At 43.9% G+C, this 22,588-nt stretch overlaps 1 protein-coding gene across 1 annotated transcript in view; it reads left to right on the plus strand.

Annotated features, from left to right (window-relative positions):
* LOC122927156 (A.superbus venom factor 1-like) overlaps positions 1-22,588 on the plus strand; it is a 503,636-nt gene that overhangs the window by 430,696 nt on the left and 50,352 nt on the right. Inside the window, exons 27-30 of the mRNA XM_044278753.1 lie at positions 4,393-4,543; positions 4,703-4,866; positions 5,345-5,503; positions 5,611-5,670. Of these exons, the coding sequence (XP_044134688.1) occupies positions 4,393-4,543; positions 4,703-4,866; positions 5,345-5,503; positions 5,611-5,670 (534 nt within the window). The remainder of the gene's footprint in view (positions 1-4,392; positions 4,544-4,702; positions 4,867-5,344; positions 5,504-5,610; positions 5,671-22,588) is intronic.

Genomic DNA, 22,588 nt, shown 5'->3' on the forward strand with positions numbered 1-22,588 from the left:
GAAGGAGCACTGGGCATCAAAGTGTTCGTGTGTCACCATGATTTTGAGTTGTCACGGAGAAAGACAGGATTGGATTTTTTGCTGAAGGACATGGAGCATTTCCTCCCCTGTGTGACTCCATTCGCCCAGGCAAATGAGGTGCAGAGCAGTGTGAAAACGCCGCACCCTGCATTTGTGGTAAGCTGTGTGTTGTCCCTGCAGTGGAGGCAGAGGACAGGGTGGAGGATGTGGAGGCAGAGGCGGAGATGGTCACCAGACCAATGGTGTGGCAAAGTGGAGGGATCACCTGGCCAAGTTGCTGGTGTGGCTGTGCAGGAGCCACATTCACCCAGTGGGCTGTAAAGGACATCTATTGTCCCTGACTGTATTTACTTCCACACGTCGGCACTGCCTTGCACTTTGGCAGACACAGACAGACTCAGACTGACCACCTTTTGTTTTATGTGCGTGCAGGGCTGGTACTGCCTTTTTGCCAAATAAAGCTTGGGACTCTCCACCTCTGCTCGGCGCAAGCCATCAGTTCTCTGAAAGGGGCAGAGTCCACCACTTGGAAAGGGAGGGACTGCAGCACCAGCAACTTGGAGAGGAGCACATTCAGCTTCTGCGCCACTGGATGAGTGCACACATACTGTTGTCTGTTGGCAATCACTTTGGTGATCGATTTCTGACGGAATGCATGACGAGGAGGAGGAGCAGGAACATCAGGACCAGCAGATGATGGGAAGGACAGACAGCTCCCTTCGGCTGAGGAACCTTGACTGCCAGAAACCGGGTGCGTGCCAGTGGGTGAAGAAGTGGTTGCTGCGGCAGAATGGACCACCACATCGAAGCCACGGTTCTCACAGGCCACTTTATGGTGACGCTGCATATGTTGACGCAGGGCCGTAGTGCCAAAATTGGCACCCTGGCTACGCTTCACCCTCTGCCCACAGATTCTACATATGGCCACGTTCACCTCCTCTGGCAGCTTAAAAAAAAAAATGACACACCGCCGAGTAGATGATTTTACCCCCAGCACTATGAACTGACTGACTGCTACCGCCACTGCCTCCTTGAGCCCCTGCACCGCTACTTTCCGGGCAGGTAGTCTCCTGCATGGTCTACCCCGGGCGTGTTTGGCTCCCGACCTCCCACTGCTGCCACCCTGCTAATTCCCCGCTACGCTATCAACTTGCTGGCTTACGGGCAAGCTGACACCTTCTTCTCCCGATGATGATGATGCCCCTTCGTCACCCGGCTCTCAAGTGCGATCAGCTACATCATCATCATCGAGTAGTGTCTGCACGTCACTGATGTCCTCCTCAACTGTCTATGGGTCAGGAGCCTGAACGCTCTCAACACCAGCTCCCATGCCACTCTCCTCATCACTACTTGCCTGACTAGCAGAGGAAGCTTTCCTCTAGTACCTGTTCCTTGCTGAAAAGTAAAAAAAAAAAGTAAGTTCCTTGCCTAAAATACTTCTTGCGGTGAGGGAACAGAAAAAGAAAGAGGCAGGTTGAGGACAGGTGAGGGCAAGGGGCCTGCTCCCAGGGAATGCCAACTATGGGTTGTGTCTGACAAACCCGCTGACTCTTAGCTGGGGGTGTCTGATGTCACTGCGATGAAGTAGAAGATCGAGTCAACCATTCAAAAACCGCTGGGTTGCTGGTCACAACACAACCACTAGCTGACACTGGGAGCTCAGGCCTCTCGATATGACCCTTGCTGCCACGTCCCTTTACTCTTCTGAGACCTCTGCCTGCGCCAGAAACATTTAGGCCTCTGACACTCCCCTGTGCAGGACCTGGCACTTCTCTGCCTTACATACTGTTAGATTAAATAATGTTGATCGAGCACTAAAGTGCTCAGATGCTCTAGCCGAACACAACGGTATGCTCGACTGCTCTACCGAGCACCCGAGCACAATGTAAGTCAATGGGAGAACCCCAGGCACCCCCTGCTCAGAAGAGAAGACTGTGTCTGGCTCACAAAAAAGGTTAGAAACCCCATCAAAATTGTTTGGAAACAGCATTAAGAGGATAGCTGGATGCGTCTTGGACTCCTATTATCTTAGACATACAATAGTCAACCACACAAAGGCTATATGTCAAAAGCCAGGTTTGTGCAAGCCATCAATCTATTCATGAGACAGATAACAGCCTTGTGCACTATTAGATATTCCAAACCAGCTCTCATCTGACTGAGAGCCAGTAAGCCTCAAAGTTGCTTCACATCTGTTGGATAGCTTGGGTGGACCTGCGCACCTAGATCAATATCATTAGGGTGACAAAAAGTTTTTGGATTGTCCTAACATATTATTCAATAACCTTTCTATACAGTTTTGTCATGTAAAAACGAATTTGCATAAATATGGCCAAATGGGAAAGACATGCAAATGAGAAGAATCTGCCTTGTTTTTCAGCTGAAAAACTATTTGCATGGAAAATTCGCGATCTACACTACTCATGAACAGCTCCATCTATTGGTTTCTAGTCTTATGAACTGGTCCTTAAAAAGTGGGTTTGGGAAATTTTCTGAAAAATTTCAAGATTTGCTTTTAAACTTCTAAGTCTTCTAACGTCCCTAAAAAATAAAATGGGATTCACATAATAATCCAAACATGAAGTAGACATATGGGGAATGTAAAGTAATAAATATTTTTGGAGTTATTACTATCTATTATAAAAGTAGAGAAATAGAAATTTGGAAAATGTGGGATTTTTTTTAAATAAAAATGATATTTTTTTACTCAATTTTACCACTGTCATGAAGTACAATATGTGACGAGAAAACAATCTCAGAATGGACTGGATAAGTAAAAGCGTTTTAAAGTTATTATCACGTAAAGTGACACATGTCAGATTTGCTAAAAATGGCCTGGTCCTTAAGGTGAAAAATGTCAGGGTCCTTAAGGGGTTAATGTTGCTGTAGGCCTCTTGGTAGCCTCCCAAACCAGTTTTCTTCTCGTCTTTTCAGCAATTTTGGAGGGACGTCCAGTTCTTGGTAATGTCACTGTTGTGCCATATTTTCTCCACGTGATGATGACTGTCTTCACTGTGTTCAATGGTATATCTAATGCCTTGGAAACTCTTTCGTACCCTTCTCCTGACTGATACCTTTTAACAATGAGATCCCTCTGATGCTTCGGAAGCTGTCTGTGGACAATGGATTTTGCTGTGGGATGCGACTAAGAACATTTCAGGAAAGACCAACTAGAGCAGGAGAACTTTATTTGGGGTTAATCAGAGGCAATTTTAGATGATGGCAGGTGTATGCTGACTCCTATTTAACATGTGGGGAGAAGGCACCCGCCCAACTCTTCACCTACTCCCAATAAAAGCCGGCCTGGATTGGCTTTGCAGCTATACTAAGTATTAAAGGTGTCCACAGCTTCTGCTGTTAACACACAAAATTCTGCTCTTACCTCACCGAGGCCAGGAACCTCGGTGACACATATCTGCCATCCATTATGGTACCCTGCACCTTACTACAATATATATATATATGTACCGACATGCATGCCGAGCCAACTTCACCCCTCTCCTGGCTCCTGCTTTCCCTGAATTTAATGGAGGCCATTTTGGCACCAAAAATGACAATAATTAAGGTGGGCCCAGCATGCATGTGGAACCTACACTCCTTGAATTTTAAGGTAGCCGTCATGGCACATAATAGGTAGAATTTAGGGCATATTTTTGTACAAAATTTATTTGCCAATAATCTCAAATTTACTTAATAAGCATAGCATTAGCATTAAAATACTTTTTTTTATACTTTATTTGGTTTGCAAAGTGCTGTTGCATTGTATTTTTTCTTTATATATTCACTTAACTCTTTAGGGAGTTTTTCAAATGTAGTTTTTATGTTAATTAATTACAGGTAATACTTCCCTTAATAAAGATTCCCCTTTAAAAAAATAAAAAAAATAATGTGTTTTAAAAAAATCCTATACTCTAGCCCTAACTGTTGGGATGTTTTTATTTGCCTGCAGTAATGTTTAATGCACATCACCACTGGGGCCAGTGATTAGGTAGAGAGGTAAAGCAAGGTATACGACTACATCACCAGTGGTGCTGAAAACAGTGGGGGATTATGTGAATAGTACTGGATTTTCTATTGTTTTATTACATGTAGGGAAGCTTTTTAAAAAAGTGAATAAAAACGTTATCACTTTCTGAAGCTCATTCATCTTGATAACCTTTCAAGCCATTATAGCATTTACTATCTTTCACTTGCAGTACCATGACTAATCTCATGGTGTGCTGTTCAGTAACAACTCACCCATGAGCAACATAGAGCTCAAAACACAAATGGTGGAACATATTGAACAAATATTTTCAAGTACTGTATACCATCTACAGATAGTGTACATATGTATTTAACAATTTATTATCATGGTTATTTCCTATACAGTTTCTACCTAGAAACATTGAAAAGGCTGTACAATATTTAAATGGTCATTATCACTCCCTGAAGAAACCCTACTCCATCGCCATCACTTCCTATGCACTGGCTAAAGCTGGCAAACTTGAGGACTCCAGGATACTAATGGCTGCATCTACAGGTAGAAGACCAGAAATTATCCATTTTCTTTTTGTGTTAGATTAATGCTTTCTATTAGAAGTTCTTTAGATGTCATTTTATTGATGGAGGATACATTAAGGTGAGCCATACTGTAGGTTGTTGTGTTTATTCATTTTATTGTCTCCAAATTTTCACTCAGGTAGCACCCACTGGGAAGAACCAGGCTCCCGCTTCTTAACCCTTGAGGCTACCTCCTATGCACTTCTCACCCTTTTAAAGTTGAAGGAGTTTGAGAAGGCTGGACAACTGGTGAAATGGCTAACTGAGCAGAGATACTATGGGGAAATCTGGGGATCCACACAAGTAAGTCATGACCTTAGGTCTTCTAGAGAAAATTATTCCCAGGAGTTATTGTTAATCTACAGAATAGAGAATATTTTGACACAATACCAATCTGTATGTATATAGCACCAACATATTCTGCTGCACTTTACAATTGAGGAAGAAAGGCATAAGTAAAATGACAATAAACAAAGGGTGAAACATGACAGAAATGAAATAAAATGAGTTAAAAGAACAAGTTAGTTGGTCAATGTTGACAAGATCGAACAGTGGAACATTGTGGAGAGTCTCACAGATATTTACTTTTTATTGCATTGAAAACTTTTTTGTTACGATTGTGTAAAAAAACATATTTTTAGATAATTCCAGGGTTTTTTCAGTATCATCTCAGTCTATGAACAGAAACATCTTTCTAATTTGTGTATCATTGTTTTATATGCTGGGGTTATGGGTGGTGCTCTGTCAATATCATAATTCTTCTCTAACTCTTGGGTTCTAGTCCACTATGATGCAGTTTGAAGCCCTTGCTCAGTACCAGATGGATGTACCAGCTTTCAAAGACTTGAACATGGATGTCTCCCTCAAACTCCCTAAGACAGTCGTGCCTACAAATTATCGTCTCAGTTTGGAAAACGCCTTGGTGGCCCAATCAAAACAGGTAAGAACCTAAGGATGTGATGGGGTCAGTAGTAAAAGAAGAGTCAGTGGTGTTGAATGGAAATACAATTTCTTGCGACTGTCTTGACTTCATCTATTTCTTTGTAGATAAATGAACTTGGAGACGTTATAGTCACTGCTAAAGGGAAAGGTCAAGCCACTTTGACGGTAAGGGAAGAATAAATATTGCCAGTGTTTGAAGGGGTTGGCCTTTTTAGATGATCTCTATATGTAAGAAATATGATTATCGACAATATTAATATTAAATAATATAATAATAATATTGAGCAACAAAAATATTCCTACGTAAGTTATAGGGGGTGGTCAGCAAAGAAAGCACACCAACGAAAGTGTATATTGAAAAAAAGAGAAAATATATTATATACCGAGTCAATCGTGCAGCATTAATATTGATAAGACACAAATAAACCAATTACCATAACATAGAAGAAAACCACTTTAAGCAATAAAACTGATATTTAACAACCATAACACAGCCTATATATGTGGGACAGAAACACATTAACCAAACACAACACTATTTTACAGATTCCTGGCCTAAAGAATCCTGGAAATAAATCACAAAAACAAAACCAGTCAACAAACAATATTACACAACTAATAAAAACGCATAATAACCATTCAGTAATGCAGAATCATTCATATAGCTACCAGATTAAGGTTCCTTTTGGCAACACTGTTCACAGGCCACCTCCTTCCCAGGAAGACTCCCAAGACCTGTGCCTGTGCCAAATTCTGCCCATGTTTTATACCAATTTTTGGATCTTGGAACTCAAGTAAGTAGGTTGGGCTGCGGCTAAGCTCTGTTCACTTGAATGGAGCTTAGCCGCGACCACTCTAGTTGATACAAGTCGTGACGTCAGTGGTCGGGCGGCCCGGCGGTAAACAGTGAGAAGGCCGCGGCGCTGCTGGAGCGCCGCTGCCTTCTCAAACAGCTGATCGGCGGGGGTCCCGGGTGTCGGACCCCTGCCGAACAGAAGCTGATGATCTATCCAGAGGATAGATCATCAGTTAAATGAAAGTGCAGAACCCCTTTAAGTTGAGGATTAAGCAAAATAGCAACAAAATGAAACAAAAAAATAACAAAAGACGCACTTACATCGCTGGAAACAGAAAGTGCGGTTTTAGCATATTATACATTTTTTGTGATTGATTGAAAAAGCAGCTATGAAAACATTATAATATATGAGGACAGTTTGATGGAACAGAGTCCTAGTTGGAACAGCACATTTAATAATCTATATATTACAATAGAAATATATATCCAACAAATCCAATGAGGCAACTTCCGGAATGGGATCCATCCCAGGTTTTTTGATTAACACAATTTTTGCTATAAAAGAGAGGGCTGTTGGGGGTGTCTGATTACCACTGAGGAAGGGGATATTAACCCCGAAACGCATCTGGTCTGACCCCTCATCTGAACGTGAGTGCACCACAAATAACCTAGAAAAGATAAACTGCCGAGACGCTTACTGTTATATCCGCGGGAGAAGGCGATGTGGAGCTGAAGCCTGGACTTGAACCAGCGGGCCCACGTGTAACATTGCACCAACGCGGTAAGCGAATTTCCTGGATAACAAAAGGAAAACATCCACTTAGAGTTTACAGGACGGCAGAAATCTTCAGGATCCGGTAAGATCGCTCTGAACATAGGGTGATCACCGACTGACTGTTTATCACTAGCGGGACGCCGCTAGGTATAATATCAGCGGGACGCCGCTGCATTCAAACCGGAGTACTGTTTACCCATTCACACCTGTTGTGCTGTCACTGATCTAGCGCATAAGTCTACTGCTCCACGATTGAACTAAAAGTGACGGTGAAGTGTATGCATTATTCTGAATACCGCACTACCGTACTACTTCAGGGTGTTGAACTTTGCGCATGTTCTAAAGTATCGGAAAGATCAAGTAATGGAATGATCAGTGACTTTTCATGCCGGACAGCCGCTTCGATACAAGTGGTTTCTAATGGCGTTTTTGATACAATTTGTTACTAATAGCATATTGGAGGAATTGGACCTAAGCTGCCATCTAGCATTGTGTTGCCTAATTTTGCTGCTCATTTGCTATTCACTGGACTGAAGCTGCTATTTAGTATCTTGCTGCTATATTTATTGCAATTAGCGATTGTTGCTTTTTAGGATATACGTATGTACAGGATTTTTAGACAATTTTATAAAACAATATTGTTGTCCAATTTAATTCCTGCGTATTGTGTACTGCTTATCTGGGTTGTAGGCATTGGAAAGAGATTATTTTTGGAATTTTAGTAAATCATCCTTTTATGTATGTGCCTTTAACCTTCAATTATTAAACTTAGTGAACAAATTTCCTCAGGTGTGCCCAGTCTTTTATATACATATTTTGTCTTCATTAAGTAGTGGGGTGATACTACTTTGACTGTGAGCACCCTGGTTGGTGACTAGTGGCCCTGTGCGTCCTACTACTACGTATATTTATTGCTTTCACATCACGTCAATACTCTGCTCACTTTCAGATTGCATTTATACGTCTGCTTTATACCATGCTTTTCATGCGCTACCCATACTCAGAGCTGCGCCCATACCATGTTTTTTAGGTACTACTCACATCCAAAGCTGCATTCACCCATTTGTTGTTACATCATGTGTTGTACTCTGCTCCCACTCAAAGCTGCATTCCCCTGTTCATTGCTACATCATGGTTTTACTCAATAATCTCACCGGGGCAGTCTGCACCCACCGCTCTGGTACCTCTCTCCCGACAAACATAACTGCATTCTTTTCAGGCTTGCGTTCCTTTCCTCGGTTGTCTGTTACATTCCATAGGCCTAATTTTCTGTTTAATCCTGGTTCATAATCACTCAGACTGGTCTCCTTTTACTTCTGGTTCGTATTCACTCAGATTGGTCTCCTGCCCCAGTTCACCAAACAGCTCCTCAGCGGAGGTCAGTGGCCAATAGGAGTAAGTTTCCTGTTATGTTTTCACAAACTGTTCATTTGTTTGTCACGATAAGAGACTTCTCTTAGCGAACTTGCAATGCCCCAGGCTCTTGTTTTTCTCCTATCTCTGTTTCAATTTCATGTTTACGTTTTATGGTTCGCGGTGGTTAGTGTTTTATGTATGCACGTGCTTCGGATTACTAATGTCGATATTTTCAACGCCTGTTGGCAGTTATGTTCCTTAGGCCATCTTCTAGCCAATCCAATCATTCAAGTTGCTGCATGTCCCATCAGGTCCGGCTTTAATTACTTATCGTCACCGCAACGTCATCCCTCTGGCTTCGGGGGCCCTATGACTGATCCGGCCTTATGGCTCCCGGGGCCTCATTACCATTTTTCATGTTTTGTTTGTTAGGGGTACGACATGGTTGTAGGCTGGTTAGTGTCCCAGGTTGCTGTTGGAGGGGGTCATGGTTATGCGAGTCCCCAAGTCATTCTAGTGCTGCATAAGTGTTTATTAAAAAAAAAAAAAAAAACAACATAAGAGGCTCGCACGAGTGGCTGTTCGCTTATAGGACCTCACGACTGGCTTCGTCATTCGTAGTTCGCACCGCCATCTGATACTTTTTTCCGCCATAAGAGTCTCACACGCATGACTCCCGCCATAAGAGACTCGCACACATGGCTCCCGCCATAAAAGACTCGCACACATGGCTCCCGCCATAAGAGACTCGCACGCATGGCTCCCGCCATAAGAGACTCGCACGCATGGCTCCCGCCATAAGGGACTCGCACGCATGGCTCCCGCCATAAGGGACTCGCACGCATGGCTCCCGCCATAAGAGACTCGCACACATGGCTCCCGCCATAGGAGACTCACACGCATGGCTCCCGCCATAAGAGACTCGCACGCATGGCTCCGCCACAAGAGGCTCGCTGGAGTAGCTCTTGGCTTAGAGGATTTCACAATTGTCATCGACATTGGTAGGTCATACGCCATCTGATACTATTTTCCATGGCACACCTTTCAGAAGTTTTCTTTTGTTCATTTATATTTTACAGATTAGTACTTGCGGTTCATTTCAGCCTCATTTCATTAAGAAGCTTTACCCCATGTCTTTGTCTTTCTAGGTTATCGAGTCCCGGATAATTACGAAACCCGTCGGGTTAAGCCCCAATCTTTTCCCCACCTGTCCTTAATTCTTAAGGTTCGCATCCCGGCGGTTGCCCGGCCCCATGGGCTCCTGGTGGTTGCTTCGGGCCCATGGCTTCAGGGGTCCGACCAATGGTTGTCTGTCCACCTGTGCAGCTATGCTTTTGGTTTCGAATGACTCGCATCTTTACCTGCTTGCCAGCTTATGTTATTTAGGTTTCTTTTTAGTTAATGTCCATTATTATCTCCATTTTCTGTCACGTTTTTCCCTTTGTCTTTTCAGGTCATGCAGTTGAATTCATGTTGGGGGTCACCTTCCATGTCGGTCAGGTCTCGTTCCTAACGATATTTCACCTTCATGTGATTCAGGCCACAGAGTTTATCTTAGGTATTGCCTGCCACATTGCTCAGGCTCATGGTTTAATTTCACCTGCACCTTATTCAGGTCACTTACTATAGTTATAATTTCTTGTTAAAAAAACAAAACAAAACTCAGCCCCATGGCTTCGGGGGCCCGATGATAGCTTCGGCCCCATGACTTCGGGGGCCCGATGACAGCTTCAGCCCCATGGCTTCGGGGGCCCGATGACAGCTTCGGCCCCATGGCTTCGGGGGCCCGATTACTGTTTTCAGTCCTGCTGGGCTGATTGCCTGTTTGGTTGTCCATCTGTGCATCAGGGCTGATTTGGCCCGTATGTATCACATACATACCTGCTTCCCAAATTTCCTAATAATCCATGTTGATCGCTCACTTTATGTTTTGACCGCAAACTGGTCCGGTTCGCCCTACAGCATCATTGTCATGTCTTACGCAGATATTTTGTCTTGCTTTAATTGTTCATGCTTTCGTTCAGGTCCTGCCAGAGGAAGAATAAGTAGGGCAATTCCCTCCAGCATTTCAGTCTCTGATCGTAGTCGATCATATCTTGTCAACCAGGTCCCCGCGCAAAGTCTTTGCCTTTTTACCATGGCCAGGAATTCATTTTCGCCGGTAGCTTGGGAGGGCATAGACAGAATCTTGTATATTATGGCTTTGTAGCTTCTTGCCGCACTAACCTCAGACTCCCTACAACAACGTTGAATTGGGTTTTGGACAAGGTCCAGCATTTCCTCACGGTAGAAGATTCAGATAGTAGGTCGGTCTTCACGTCTCAAGCGTTAAAACAATTCTCAGGGGCACACAGTAGAACAATGTGTGGACCACGGCTAGCAGATAGCTGTTGTCTGGTGAACTATTCAAGGATTCTCTTCCTATCTTACGTGGTTCTTTTTGGCCTTCATTCCTGCATAGTCTAGGCAGTTAGGTTCGGTCCCACGATCTCCTGAGGCTAGGACATTGCCAGTACTCCCACTAGAACCAAACTTTACAAGGTTCAGTTTGTTTTCATGATCCATTTCACAACGTATTCCCGGTCCTCCATTCCGCTTTGGGGCAGTATCCGCAATATTGAGCATCATGTCTCTGGCGTGGTCATCCACAAGATGGGTTGTAGGTCTCCTTCTGGTCTTGCGTCCTACACCCCTAATTTTCGCTCTAGATCCCTGACGCATTGCAGTTGGCTTGGGGATTAGTTTGCACATGCCATTCGAGTTCCTTTTCTACCCTACTTGGCTTGGTTTTTGCCCACTTATAGGCCTACCCACGATCATGGCTTAGGGCGCACACAAGCCATTTAGTCAGGTTAGCTAAGACACGCCTAGCTGTGTTAGGTTGTTCCCGTTGTTTCTCTCCCTAGGGTTCTTCAGATATCTCTTGGCCGTAGCCATGACCACAAATATATTGTGGTGATATGTACAGTATAAGTGGTGGAAGGTGTGTATATCACACCCAGATACCTCAGCTGGGTCAGATGAATAAAGTCCAGAAAGCTGCAGGGGTTTCAACAAAGTGTAGTTTGCTGAGGCATTTTTGTTTACATTTTGTTCTAGGCTGGATTTTATTTTGACTGGTGGATAGGTTTGGTAGCGGGATCTGTCAGTCCATACCCTTCTGGTACAGGTATTGTCTTTTACCTGAGGTCATCGCAGATGAGGCCTGCTGTAATCAAGGATGGATAAAACAAACCCTCTGTGTGTCAGTCTGGAAGAGAGAAAACTTGGAAACAGAAGCCTACAGATGCTCTGTGTGGTCTCAGCCAGGAGGGCTGATGGGCTACAAGGCTTTGCAAAGCCTGAACTTTGGGGGGCTCAGCGTTGCCTACAGAAAGAGGGTCACACGGTAAGAGTTGGAAGGATTTCTGGACCATCTCCCCCCCCCCCCAATGGTGCAGGTGTGGTCACAGCCTGGGGGCTGCTGGACCGTATGTGGCTGAGGGGCCACGAGGCTATTGGAAGCCGGATCCATTCCCATATGTTGCAGAGAGCATTTCTCATGACTGAGAGCTCTCATCTGTGTGGTAACGACTGGGTTTTTCAACAGGACAAGGCTACAGTACACAATGCTAGAGATTTTGCGAACATAATATTTTTCATTCGTGAACTTCCGCAAATGTTCACGAACGGGCGAACCACCATAGACTTCAAAAGGCAGGTGAATTTTAAAACCCACAGGGACTTTTTCTGGCCACAATAGTGATGGAAAAGTTGTTTCAAGGGGACTAACACCTGGACTGTGGCATGCCGGAGGGGGATCCATGGCAAAACTCCCATGGAAAATTACGTAGTTGACTCAGAGTGTGGTAAGTTGAATTCGCAATGCGATTAATATTACCTGCATTAATCGCATTGCGAATTCAACTTAGAGCTATGTTCCTAATGGTTGTATTGCTAGAATTGATGAATATAACGAATACAGCACTATATTCTCAATCTTCGTTATATTCTAGCAATACATAGCAATAGCAATGGTTGAACCATTAGGAACCCAGCTCAAGTTCAATTTGCAATGCGCTTAATATAACCTGTATTAATCGCATTGCGAATTTGTGATTACAACTTAGTCAAATTTGTGGCACTACAGCTTCAGAATGAATCTAAGATGGATGCTGTCCTTGCTTTTTGATAGGAGGTGGTAGGGTCTGGGAGGGAGGGTATGCTGATTGGCTGGAATGTGTCTGCTGACTGTGAGGTACAGGGTCAAAGTTTGCTCAATGATGATGTATAGGGGGCAGACCGAACATCGCATAGGTTCGCCCGCCGCGGCGAGCGGGAACAAGCTATGTTCGCCGGGAACTGTTCGCCGTCTAATAGTTCGGGACATCTCTACACAATGCCCGTAGGACAAGGGACTTCTTCCAGGAGAATAACATCACTCTTTTGGCCCATCCTGAGTGTTCCCCTGATCTAAATCCAATTGAGAACCTTTAGGGATGGATGGCGAGGGAAGTTTACAAAAATGAACAACAGCTCCAGACAGTAGATGGCCTTCGTGCGTCCGTCTTCACCACTTGGAGAAATGTTCCCACTCACCTCATGGAAACGCTTGCATCAAGCATGCCCAATTTTTTTTAGAAGTTTTGAAAGTTGGATTTCTCTTTTGGGGGGTTTAGTTTTTTTTGGGGAGGTGTGGTCCTAAACTTTTGATCAGCTGAAAAACAGCCTGTTTCAGTTTATTGGTTGTTTTCATTAAATTGAATGCTCAAAAAATGTTTTGTCTCACTCCCATTTCTTCTTGTTGCATGTTGAAGCTCTACTTGGATCTGCTCGCTGTCTGTGTGTGTCGGTCTTTACACTCGGCGTCCCATGTGTTCCCGGCGTCCCACGTGGCATCTCACGTGGTTTCTTTACTCCAGCGCTATTGGTCCTATATTCAGAACGTTGCAGTATTAGGGCTGTTTCACACGAGCGGATGCCTTGCGTGACTTCCGCTCCGTGAATGACAGCCAAGACCCGATGCAGACTGCAGAGGCACGGAGCAGTAACATGACTGATAATGCTCCGTGCCTTTCTGTGATCTGTTTACTACGAAATCACAGTGACAACTTTATCTCACTGTGATTCCGTAGTAAAGAGATCACAGAGAGGCACGGAGCATTATCAGTCATGTTAATGCTCCATGCTTCTGCAGTCTGCATCGGGTCTTGGCTGTCATTCATGGAGCGGAAGTCACGCACGGCATCCGCTCGTGGGAAACAGCCCTTACTCGTTGCGAACTCTGGGTTAGGCAGGGCAATTATGTTCATATACAGAATAGAGATGGCACATATAGATATATATATCTCCAGTTGGTCTTCTTATAACATCGCTGCACGCCAAACGCGTTTCGGAACTTAAATGTTCCTTCTTCAGTGGTTTAACAGCGATTCAATCAAATCTCCCCTTTTTTATAGGATGTATATTCAATTTAGAGGAGGTGTCTTAGTAATTCCATAGGTCTAGAATATAAGAAGAACTGGATTTATGAATTGTCTATCCACACATCCATATGTCAGGTTATGTCACAAAGAAATGTCTATTATCATAATTCACAAGGTATTCTATGGTCCTGTAACTTCATATCTCAATTCCAACACATGCTTAGTATCTGACTCACTTTACAAGGTAAACCAAATAATTTGTAAGAAAAATGCGCATGTGTTTTTCATGCGATCTATGTGTGTTGATGTAATAAATCGCATCCCCATTATGTCAAAACACCCGTATCCTGTATATAGAACCCTCCAATGTAGTTATACTGAATATATAGTCCAAAAGAGTTACAGATCTAAGGAATAATAACAATATACTCAGTGGAAAACGCATGTATATCTTTACACCACACAGAAGATCGAAATAATATCAAATCATGATCTCAAAAATAATCCCAAACGATATTCTTCTATACTGAAATCACTTCATTTTAATATGGCACATAACAATGTTATCTCAGATAACTGATATATAAAGACGCAGGGGCGGTAAGGGGGACGAGGCGCACTAAAGGTAAACATTCCCTCCTCCCAGGCCAGCCCCCGTCCTGCCCCTCACAAAAAACAAACAGCTCCATTTCCACATTGAGGCCCCTAGGGGCTAGGGTGTTAAATTTGAACATTCTCCTTGACTCCACTCTTGACATATATGATATGTGATTACCTCCCCTCCGAGGTTTTTTCACTCTTTCAAATGCTACATATTTGTGGAAGGATCACTATTGTGGAAGTCCTTATAATGTTTGGAGACTGAATGTAACTCATACCCTTTTTTAATGTTTGCAATGTGCTCAGCTATTCTCCTCTTGAAGGGCTGTTTTGTTCCACCCACGTATTGTTTACGGCAGCGACATTCTAATAGATATAGACGTCCACAAAATTACAGGTAAGACGATCTCTAATATCTAATTGAGAAGAACCCTGTGTCGAGTGAAGTGTCAGTTTTTTTAGGAAAATTTGTAATTTTGAAAATTTGACAATGCCCACATCTAAAAAAATCCCTTTAAAGACAACCAATTTGATGTAATGGTAGTTTTCTTTGTTTTTACCGTGGGGGCTACTTTTAGGCCCAAATTCAGAACTTTTGTATAAGTTATTAATGGGTTCATGGTTAAAATGGGTCCTATAATTTTGTCCCCCAACAGATGATACCAGTGATTTTTTATGTTTTTTTTTTCTACTGTTTTATATTGTGAATTAAATGGAATAATGATACAAAGGGATTCTTAATCCTTTTTAATTTGTTTAGGTTTAAAGAAATCTGCCCTATTCATAGACCTCACTTGGACTTATGAACTTGGAGTTGCAAATACGCTCATGCATGATGTAATGTTGGGCCGTGATTTCCCCTTGTTCTGGAAGTTCTGAAGGAGATGCACATTGAACACAATGGTCTAGGTGAAATGACCATTTAAAACAATGGTGCAGATAAGGTGCAAAGTGAATTGTCAGTTACAAGAGGCTGTCTAATTCTCTCGTATGGTCCTCCGGGAGCGTGCACAAATGGAGAGCAATGTCCTAGGTGACCCTCTGGAGGGAATGCCAGAAGAGGAAGATGAAGAGTCTGATAAAGACCCCAATATTCCCTGTACCTTTAACTTTGGTGAGAAAGAAAAGGAGGAATTAAGGGTGCTGGTATATAATGCCATAACCAAGAAGGATGAGAAGGCTATCAAAGAGAATGGAAACTCCAAAGAGACAAAAGCTGATGTTAAGGCTGATGTTAAGGCTGATGAGTTGGAGTGGTAGAACTCCTCAGATGCTGCAGAGCCCAAAGAAGAGGCTGAAGGAGAGTCTGCCGAAGTTGGAGAAGCCACTGAAGAAGCAGAGGACTCTGAAACTGCCGCCAAATCTGGGGAAACCACTGCTGAAGAGAAAGAACAGACTAAGCACAAGTCTATAACCTAAAGGCCCTGAACAAAGAGAAGCAAGATTATATTAATTGCTACGGGGCTCTTAGTTCACAACACAAGATCCTCAAGAATCAGAATGAGGAAATGAAGAAGCATCTGTCTTACTTACAGGTGGAGCACAGCAATCTGAAACTAGAATACCGCAAGAGGGTAAAGCTGTGCAATCAGCAGCTGAGCCAACTGCTGTGGAAAAGAGAAAGGAAAGTAGAGATTCAAAAATGGCGAAAGCGCATCATTGTCGCTCGTAAAAGAGTAGAAAAAGAGTATCTGGCCATTAGATGGGCACTGGAGTCCCCTAGGCGTTATCTACTGAGTAGAAAGTCAGTATTTGTCATAAACTGAGTTCTGCTGGCCTGGCTGTGGCAGAATAAAGGGAAAAGTATGACGCTGGTCACACAGTCCGGAGGACACTGTGCAATGTCAAAAAATGCTCAGACCTCCAGTCTGAAGAAGAGGTAGGAAATATGTGGTGATGTGCACAGTATAAGTTCTGGAAGTCGTGTATATCCCACCCAGATACCTCAGCTGGGTCAGATAAATAAAGTCCAGAAAGCTGCAGGGGTTTCAACAAAGTGTAGTTTGCTGAGGCAGTTTTGTTTACATTTTGTTCTGAGATGGATTTTATTTGGACTGGTGGATAGGTTTGGTAGTGGGATCTGCCAGTCCACACCCTTCCAGTACGGGTATTGTCTTTTACCCGAGGTCATCGCAGATGAGGCCTGCTTTAAATAAGGAGGGATAAAACCAAGCCTTTGTGTGTCAGTCTGGGAGAGAGAAAACTTGGAAACAGATGCTCTGTGTGGTCTCAGCCAGAGGAACTGAGGGGCCACAAGGCTTTGTAAAGCCTGAACTTTGGGGGACTCAGTGATGCCTACAGAAAGAGGGTCGCACGGTCAGAGTCGGAAGGACTTCTGGACCATCTCCCCCCAAGGGTGCTGGTGTGGTCACAGTCTGGAGGCTGCTGGACTGTATGTGGCTGAGAGGCCACGAGGCTATGTGAAGCCATATCTCTTCCCGTATGGACTTGTATGACTTGAAGCCTGAGACCCTGTGCTTAGAGGCGAGTCAGGAAAACTATTGTGCATTAATTAGAGCCCAGACAGGGAGGTGTTTGTTTAATTTTGATGCTTATGTTTGTGTGGGTGCTGAGGTGCCACAATAAAGCACCAGTTTGGACATTAAATCTGGTTGTCTGCAAAAAAGTCGATGACTGTGACCCCCTGAGAGAGAGCGATACTTACAATATATATATATATATATATATATATATATACACACACACTCACCTAAAGAATTATTAGGAACACCATACTAATACGGTGTTGGACCCCCTTTTGCCTTCAGAACTGCCTTAATTCTACGTGGCATTGATTCAACAAGGTGCTGATAGAATTCTTTAGAAATGTTGGCCCATATTGATAGGATAGCATCTTGCAGTTGATGGAGATTTGAGGGATGCACATCCAGGGCACGAAGTTCCCGTTCCACCACATCCCAATGATGCTCTATTGGGTTGAGATCTGGTGACTGTAGGGGCCATTTTAGTACAGTGAACTCATTGTCATGTTCAAGAAACCAATTTGAAATGATTCGAGCTTTGTGACATGGTGCATTATCCTGCTGGAAGTAGCCATCAGAGGATGGGTACATGGTGGTCATGAAGGGATGGACATGGTCAGAAACAATGCTTAGGTAGCCCGTGGCATTTAAACGATGGCCAATTGGCACTAAGGGGCCTAAAGTGTGCCCAGAAAACATCCCCCACACCATTATACCACCACCACCAGCCTGCACAGTGGTAACAAGGCATGATGGATACATGTTCTCATTCTGTTTACGCCAAATTCAGACTTTACCATTTGAATGTCTCAACAGAAATCGAGACTCATCAGACCAGGCAACATTTTTCCAGTCTTCAACAGTCCAATTTTGGTGAGCTTGTGCAATTGTAGCCTCTTTTTCCTATTTGTTGTGGAGATGAGTGGTACCCGGTGGGGTCTTCTGCTATTGTAGCCCATCCACCTCAAGGTTGTGCGTGTTGTGGCTTCATAAATGCTTTGCTGCATACTTCGGTTGTAACGAGTGGTTATTTCAGTCAACGTTGCTCTTCTATCAGCTTGAATCAGTCGGCCCATTCTCCTCTGACCTCTAGCATCAACAAGGCATTTTCGCCCACAGGACTGCCGCATACTGGATGTTTTTCCCTTTTCACACCATTCTTTGTAAACCCTAGAAATGGTTGTGCGTGAAAATACAAGTAACTGAGCAGATTGTGAAATACTCAGACCGGCCCGCCTGGCACCAACAACCATGCCACGCTCAAAATTACTTGAATCACCTTTCTTTCCAATTCTGGCATTCAGTTTGGAGTTCAGGAGATTGTCTTGACCAGGACCACAACCCTACATGCATTGAAGCAACTGCCATGTGATTGGTTGACTAGATAATCGCATTAATGAGAAATAGAACTTTAAAATAACTTTAAAACAACTTTAAAAAGAGTCAACCCAAGCTCTGTCCTTGTCTCCCTGAGATAATATTATCTAGTGCTCACTATATTTTCTCTGAGTGATCCTCACGACGGACTCCCGGAGTCCCCGGGTCACTCTCCCGGAGTCTGTTCCCTGTATCCCTGATACAGTAATTATACTAGAAGTTGTAGGTTCTACTTACTAGATCGATCGGCCAGAGGACAATAACAGATGTCTTTCTCACCGGACCTGAGGATGACCTTCTCGATCCCGGACACGAGCCCCCAAACTATTAGGAAATCTCAACGTCCCTTTGGTACCCCTGGCACCAAACTTCTAGTATCGGCTTGGTTTGAGTCTTGTTCTGATGTCAGGAGAGCGCTTCACTAAGTAGGGAATAACAGACACAACAATGATGTACTAAATGAATGCTCTGAAGTTTATTTTTAATGCACACAGGTTATATAGAGGGGGTTTTACCCCCTTTATTAGCATATCAACGTAAGTTATGTATTCAACCTATCATATATTAACACGTACTATTCCACAGGCAAAAAAAGCAACAAAAACGGAACTCCTATATTAGGGATATTGTCCGGGAGTAGTGCCAACTGCCAAAGAGATAAGATTCATGGTTACAGAGAACAGAAACTTAGCAAAAAGCAGAATTAATTTTAACATACAAAAACATGGATTCCTTTCAGTCCTGGCTACTGACAAATAAAGTGGCCTCCTCAAAGGGCCTGTGTAAACGACAGGTGTCAGGCATGAGCTGCCACTGGCTAACATCAAAGTCACACAGGGGAGTGCTTATGTCTATCTGCATCATCAAGAAAAATAAATTGTTTATGCCCTTCCTCTGCTCATATAGTCAGTCAAACATGTGTAGGGTGGAGTTCCAATGGGTGGAAATGTTGCATATACTGTAAGCCAATGTTGGGGAACGTCATTCTGCCTTTGCAGCTTAAGAAGGGTGTGCATTGCAGTGTAAGAGTGGCTTAAGTGAATGCAGAATTTCCTGGGCATTTTCAGAATGTTTTGCAGATAAGTGGAAGACTTCAGAAACCTCTTTACAACCAGATTAAACACGTGCACCATGCAGGAGGCATGGCTCAGCCCTCCTTGGTGGGCAGCGCTGACACAATGTTCTTCCCATTGTCCATGACCATGGTTCTGATTTTCAGTTGGTGAGGAGAAAGCCAGGATTTGATTTCTTGAAGGAGGATGCGTAGCAGTTCGTCCCCTGTGTTACTCCGTTTGCCCAGGCAAACTAGGCGCAGAACAGTGTGACACCACCATGCCCTGCACATGTGGTATGCTGGAGGGGCACATGTGGTATGCTGAATGGAATTACCATCACATATAGTCATATCAATAAATTAGCCACTTGCATCGCCCAGCTACTACTATTAATCATCAAAACAAATAGATAGCAACTGAGCCAAAGAACTGTTTCCCCATAAAATCAATTATTTATTTAAAAAAACAAATAAAATAATCCAAGTAATCCCAAAAGTTAAAGGGAACCTGTCACCTGGATTTTGGGTATATAGCTGAGGACATGTGTTGCTAGATGGCCGCTAGCACATCCGCAATACCCAGTCCCCATAGCTCTTTGTGCTTTTATTGTGTCAAAAAACTGATTTGCTACATATGTAAATTAACCTGAGATGAGTCAGAGATTGAAAATATGACTCTTCTCTGGTGACACAAGTAAGATATGACTTTTATGTTAATTTGCATAAAAGACGGGAAGTACAAAAATGCATAATATTTATTGAATTAGTCTGCAAATGAAATTAAAAGTGTCATTTATATGTTTAGGATAACACAATGAACATTTAGAAATGCTCAGTGAGGGTAGCATAGTAGAGGTGACAGGTTCCGTTTAAGAAGATGAGAATACCAACACAGGGTGGTATCACCACACGTTCCTCCAACATGTATATTGTAATTAAAGAATCGATACTATCATTACTGATGCCATTATAGTGAGGAAAGGTAGTGATGGAAGACTCCGAATGCGCGTTCACGATCAAATATTCGCGAACTGCGCGTTTGTGGCGGACCTCATTGATTTAATGGCGGGCGAAGATGAAAATCCTTCAGGTCATATTTGCAGCCACCAAATACTTACTAGAAGTGCACAAATAGTCCCACAACATAGTGACATACTAAAGGTGGATCAATGACAAAAATTCCCATAAAAAATATGTATTTTAATCAGGGGCCATTTTTATGCATCTTAAAGGGAAACTCTCAAAAATTTGCCCTGCTGGAGCATAGAAAAAAAAATTAGGCCACAGGAGTAGAGGCCCCAAAAATTAGGCATTCACCTGACAGAAAAGAACTAGTGATTATTTGGCTGGAGGTACATTAGGCGGTCACTGGATAACAATTTTACTGTAGGCCAGTACAGGCCCCAAAAATTAGGCATTCACCTGACAGACAAGAACAAGTTATTTTGTGGCTGGAGGTACATTAGGCGGTCACTGGATAACAATTTTACTGTAGGCCACTGGATTAAAGGCTAAAATTAGTCATTCACCTGACAGAAAAGGCCTTTTATTCCGCTGTATATACATAAGACAAGGACCATTCTTTGTTCTGGGTGGTGGGGATATGTGTGGGCTGGCATGAGGAAATTCAATTACACGTGGTCGTCACAGGTGTTAGATTTCTCCGAGATCCGTGCCTCATTCATTTTTAGAAATGTGAGGTAGTCCACACTGTCGTGAGCTAGGCGAGTGCGCCTATTGTTCACGATCCCCCCTACTGCGCTGAACGTCCTTTCGGACAGGACACTCGACGAGGGTAAAGCCAAAAGTTCCATGGCAAATTGTGCCAGCTCTGGCCACAAGTCAAGCCTGCATACGTAGTAGTCCAGGGGTTCCTCGCTTCTCAGAGCATCCACATTTGCCGTTAACCAGATGTAGTCAGACACCTGTCGGTCTAGGCGTTCCCTAAGGCTGGATTTGGATGGCGGCTGTCGATGGGTTTTCTGCAAGAATGATCTTATATCTGAAGTGACCAACAGATCTTCAAACCGCCCTCTTCTTGCAGGCGCGGTAGGATTTCTACCCGCACATGTTTCGCTGAGGGTGAAAATTCCTCTGCCAGCGCCGCAACAACAGAATGCAGCATCTCTCGCAGCAAGGCCTGGAAATGCTGCATTCTGCCAGCCCTCTGTGATGCTGGTAACATGTCCGGCATTTTGTGTTTGTACCGGGTGTCTAAGTACATTGCCACTCAGTACTGGTCCTTGCCCTTTATGCTTTTTATACGGGGGTCCCTCTTCAAACACCCGAACATGAAGGCCCTCATTTGCACTAAATTGGAAGCTGTGGAGCGCCCTTGCTCCTGCTTATCATCCAGGAGAATGTCATTCTTGGCCTCCTCCCCCCAATCACGCACAACACCAGGGATCTCAGAAAAGTTTAAAGCCTGCTCTTCTTGCTCCTCCTCCTCCTCCCCCAGCCACCATTCTCCTCTGACTCCTCTTCAGACTCCTGCTGACTTGTGTCAGATGGAGTATCCCCCTCTGGGAATTCATTCAGCATTGCAACTTCCTCATCATCCAGCTCTTGCTTTTCAATGGCTTGATCAATGACACAACGCAATGCACGCTCCAGAAAGAAGGCGTAAGGTACAATGTCACTGATGGTGCCCTGGCTGCGACTGACCAGTTTGGTGATCTCATCAAATGGCCGCAAAAGTCTGCATGCATCGTGCATGAGCAGTCACTGGTGCGGTGAAAAGAAACCAAGCTCCCCAGAACCTGTCCTGCTCCAGAGTCCATACAGGTTGTCATTAACTGCACGTTGCTGCTGGAGCAGCCTTTCAAGCATATTCAAGGTGGAGTTCCAGCGCGTCGGGCTGTCACAAATCAGATGTCTGACGGGCAGGTGGTGTCACCGCTGAATGTCAGCAAGGAGAGCTATGGCCGTGTAAGATCTTCTAAAATGGCCAGGGATTTTTCTGGCCTGCCGCAAGATGTCCTGGACCCCGGGGTATTTGGCAACGAATCACTGCACGACTAAGTTCAGGACGTGTGCCATGCACAGCACATGTGTCATTTTGCCCTGTTTCAGTGCACTTAGCATATTGGCACCGTTGTTGCACACCACTTTACCAACTGTCAAATTGAGCAGGGTAAGACAGCAGAGCTAAAAGGAGTGCAGGACCGGTGTAACTCTTCGCTTCCAGGTGCAACAGCCGCAGCACAGCATTGTAACGTCTCACCTGGCACGTCGAAT

The sequence above is a fragment of the Bufo gargarizans genome, chromosome 2 (genome assembly GCF_014858855.1).
Source record: "Bufo gargarizans isolate SCDJY-AF-19 chromosome 2, ASM1485885v1, whole genome shotgun sequence".
NCBI classification, from domain to species: domain Eukaryota; kingdom Metazoa; phylum Chordata; class Amphibia; order Anura; family Bufonidae; genus Bufo; species Bufo gargarizans.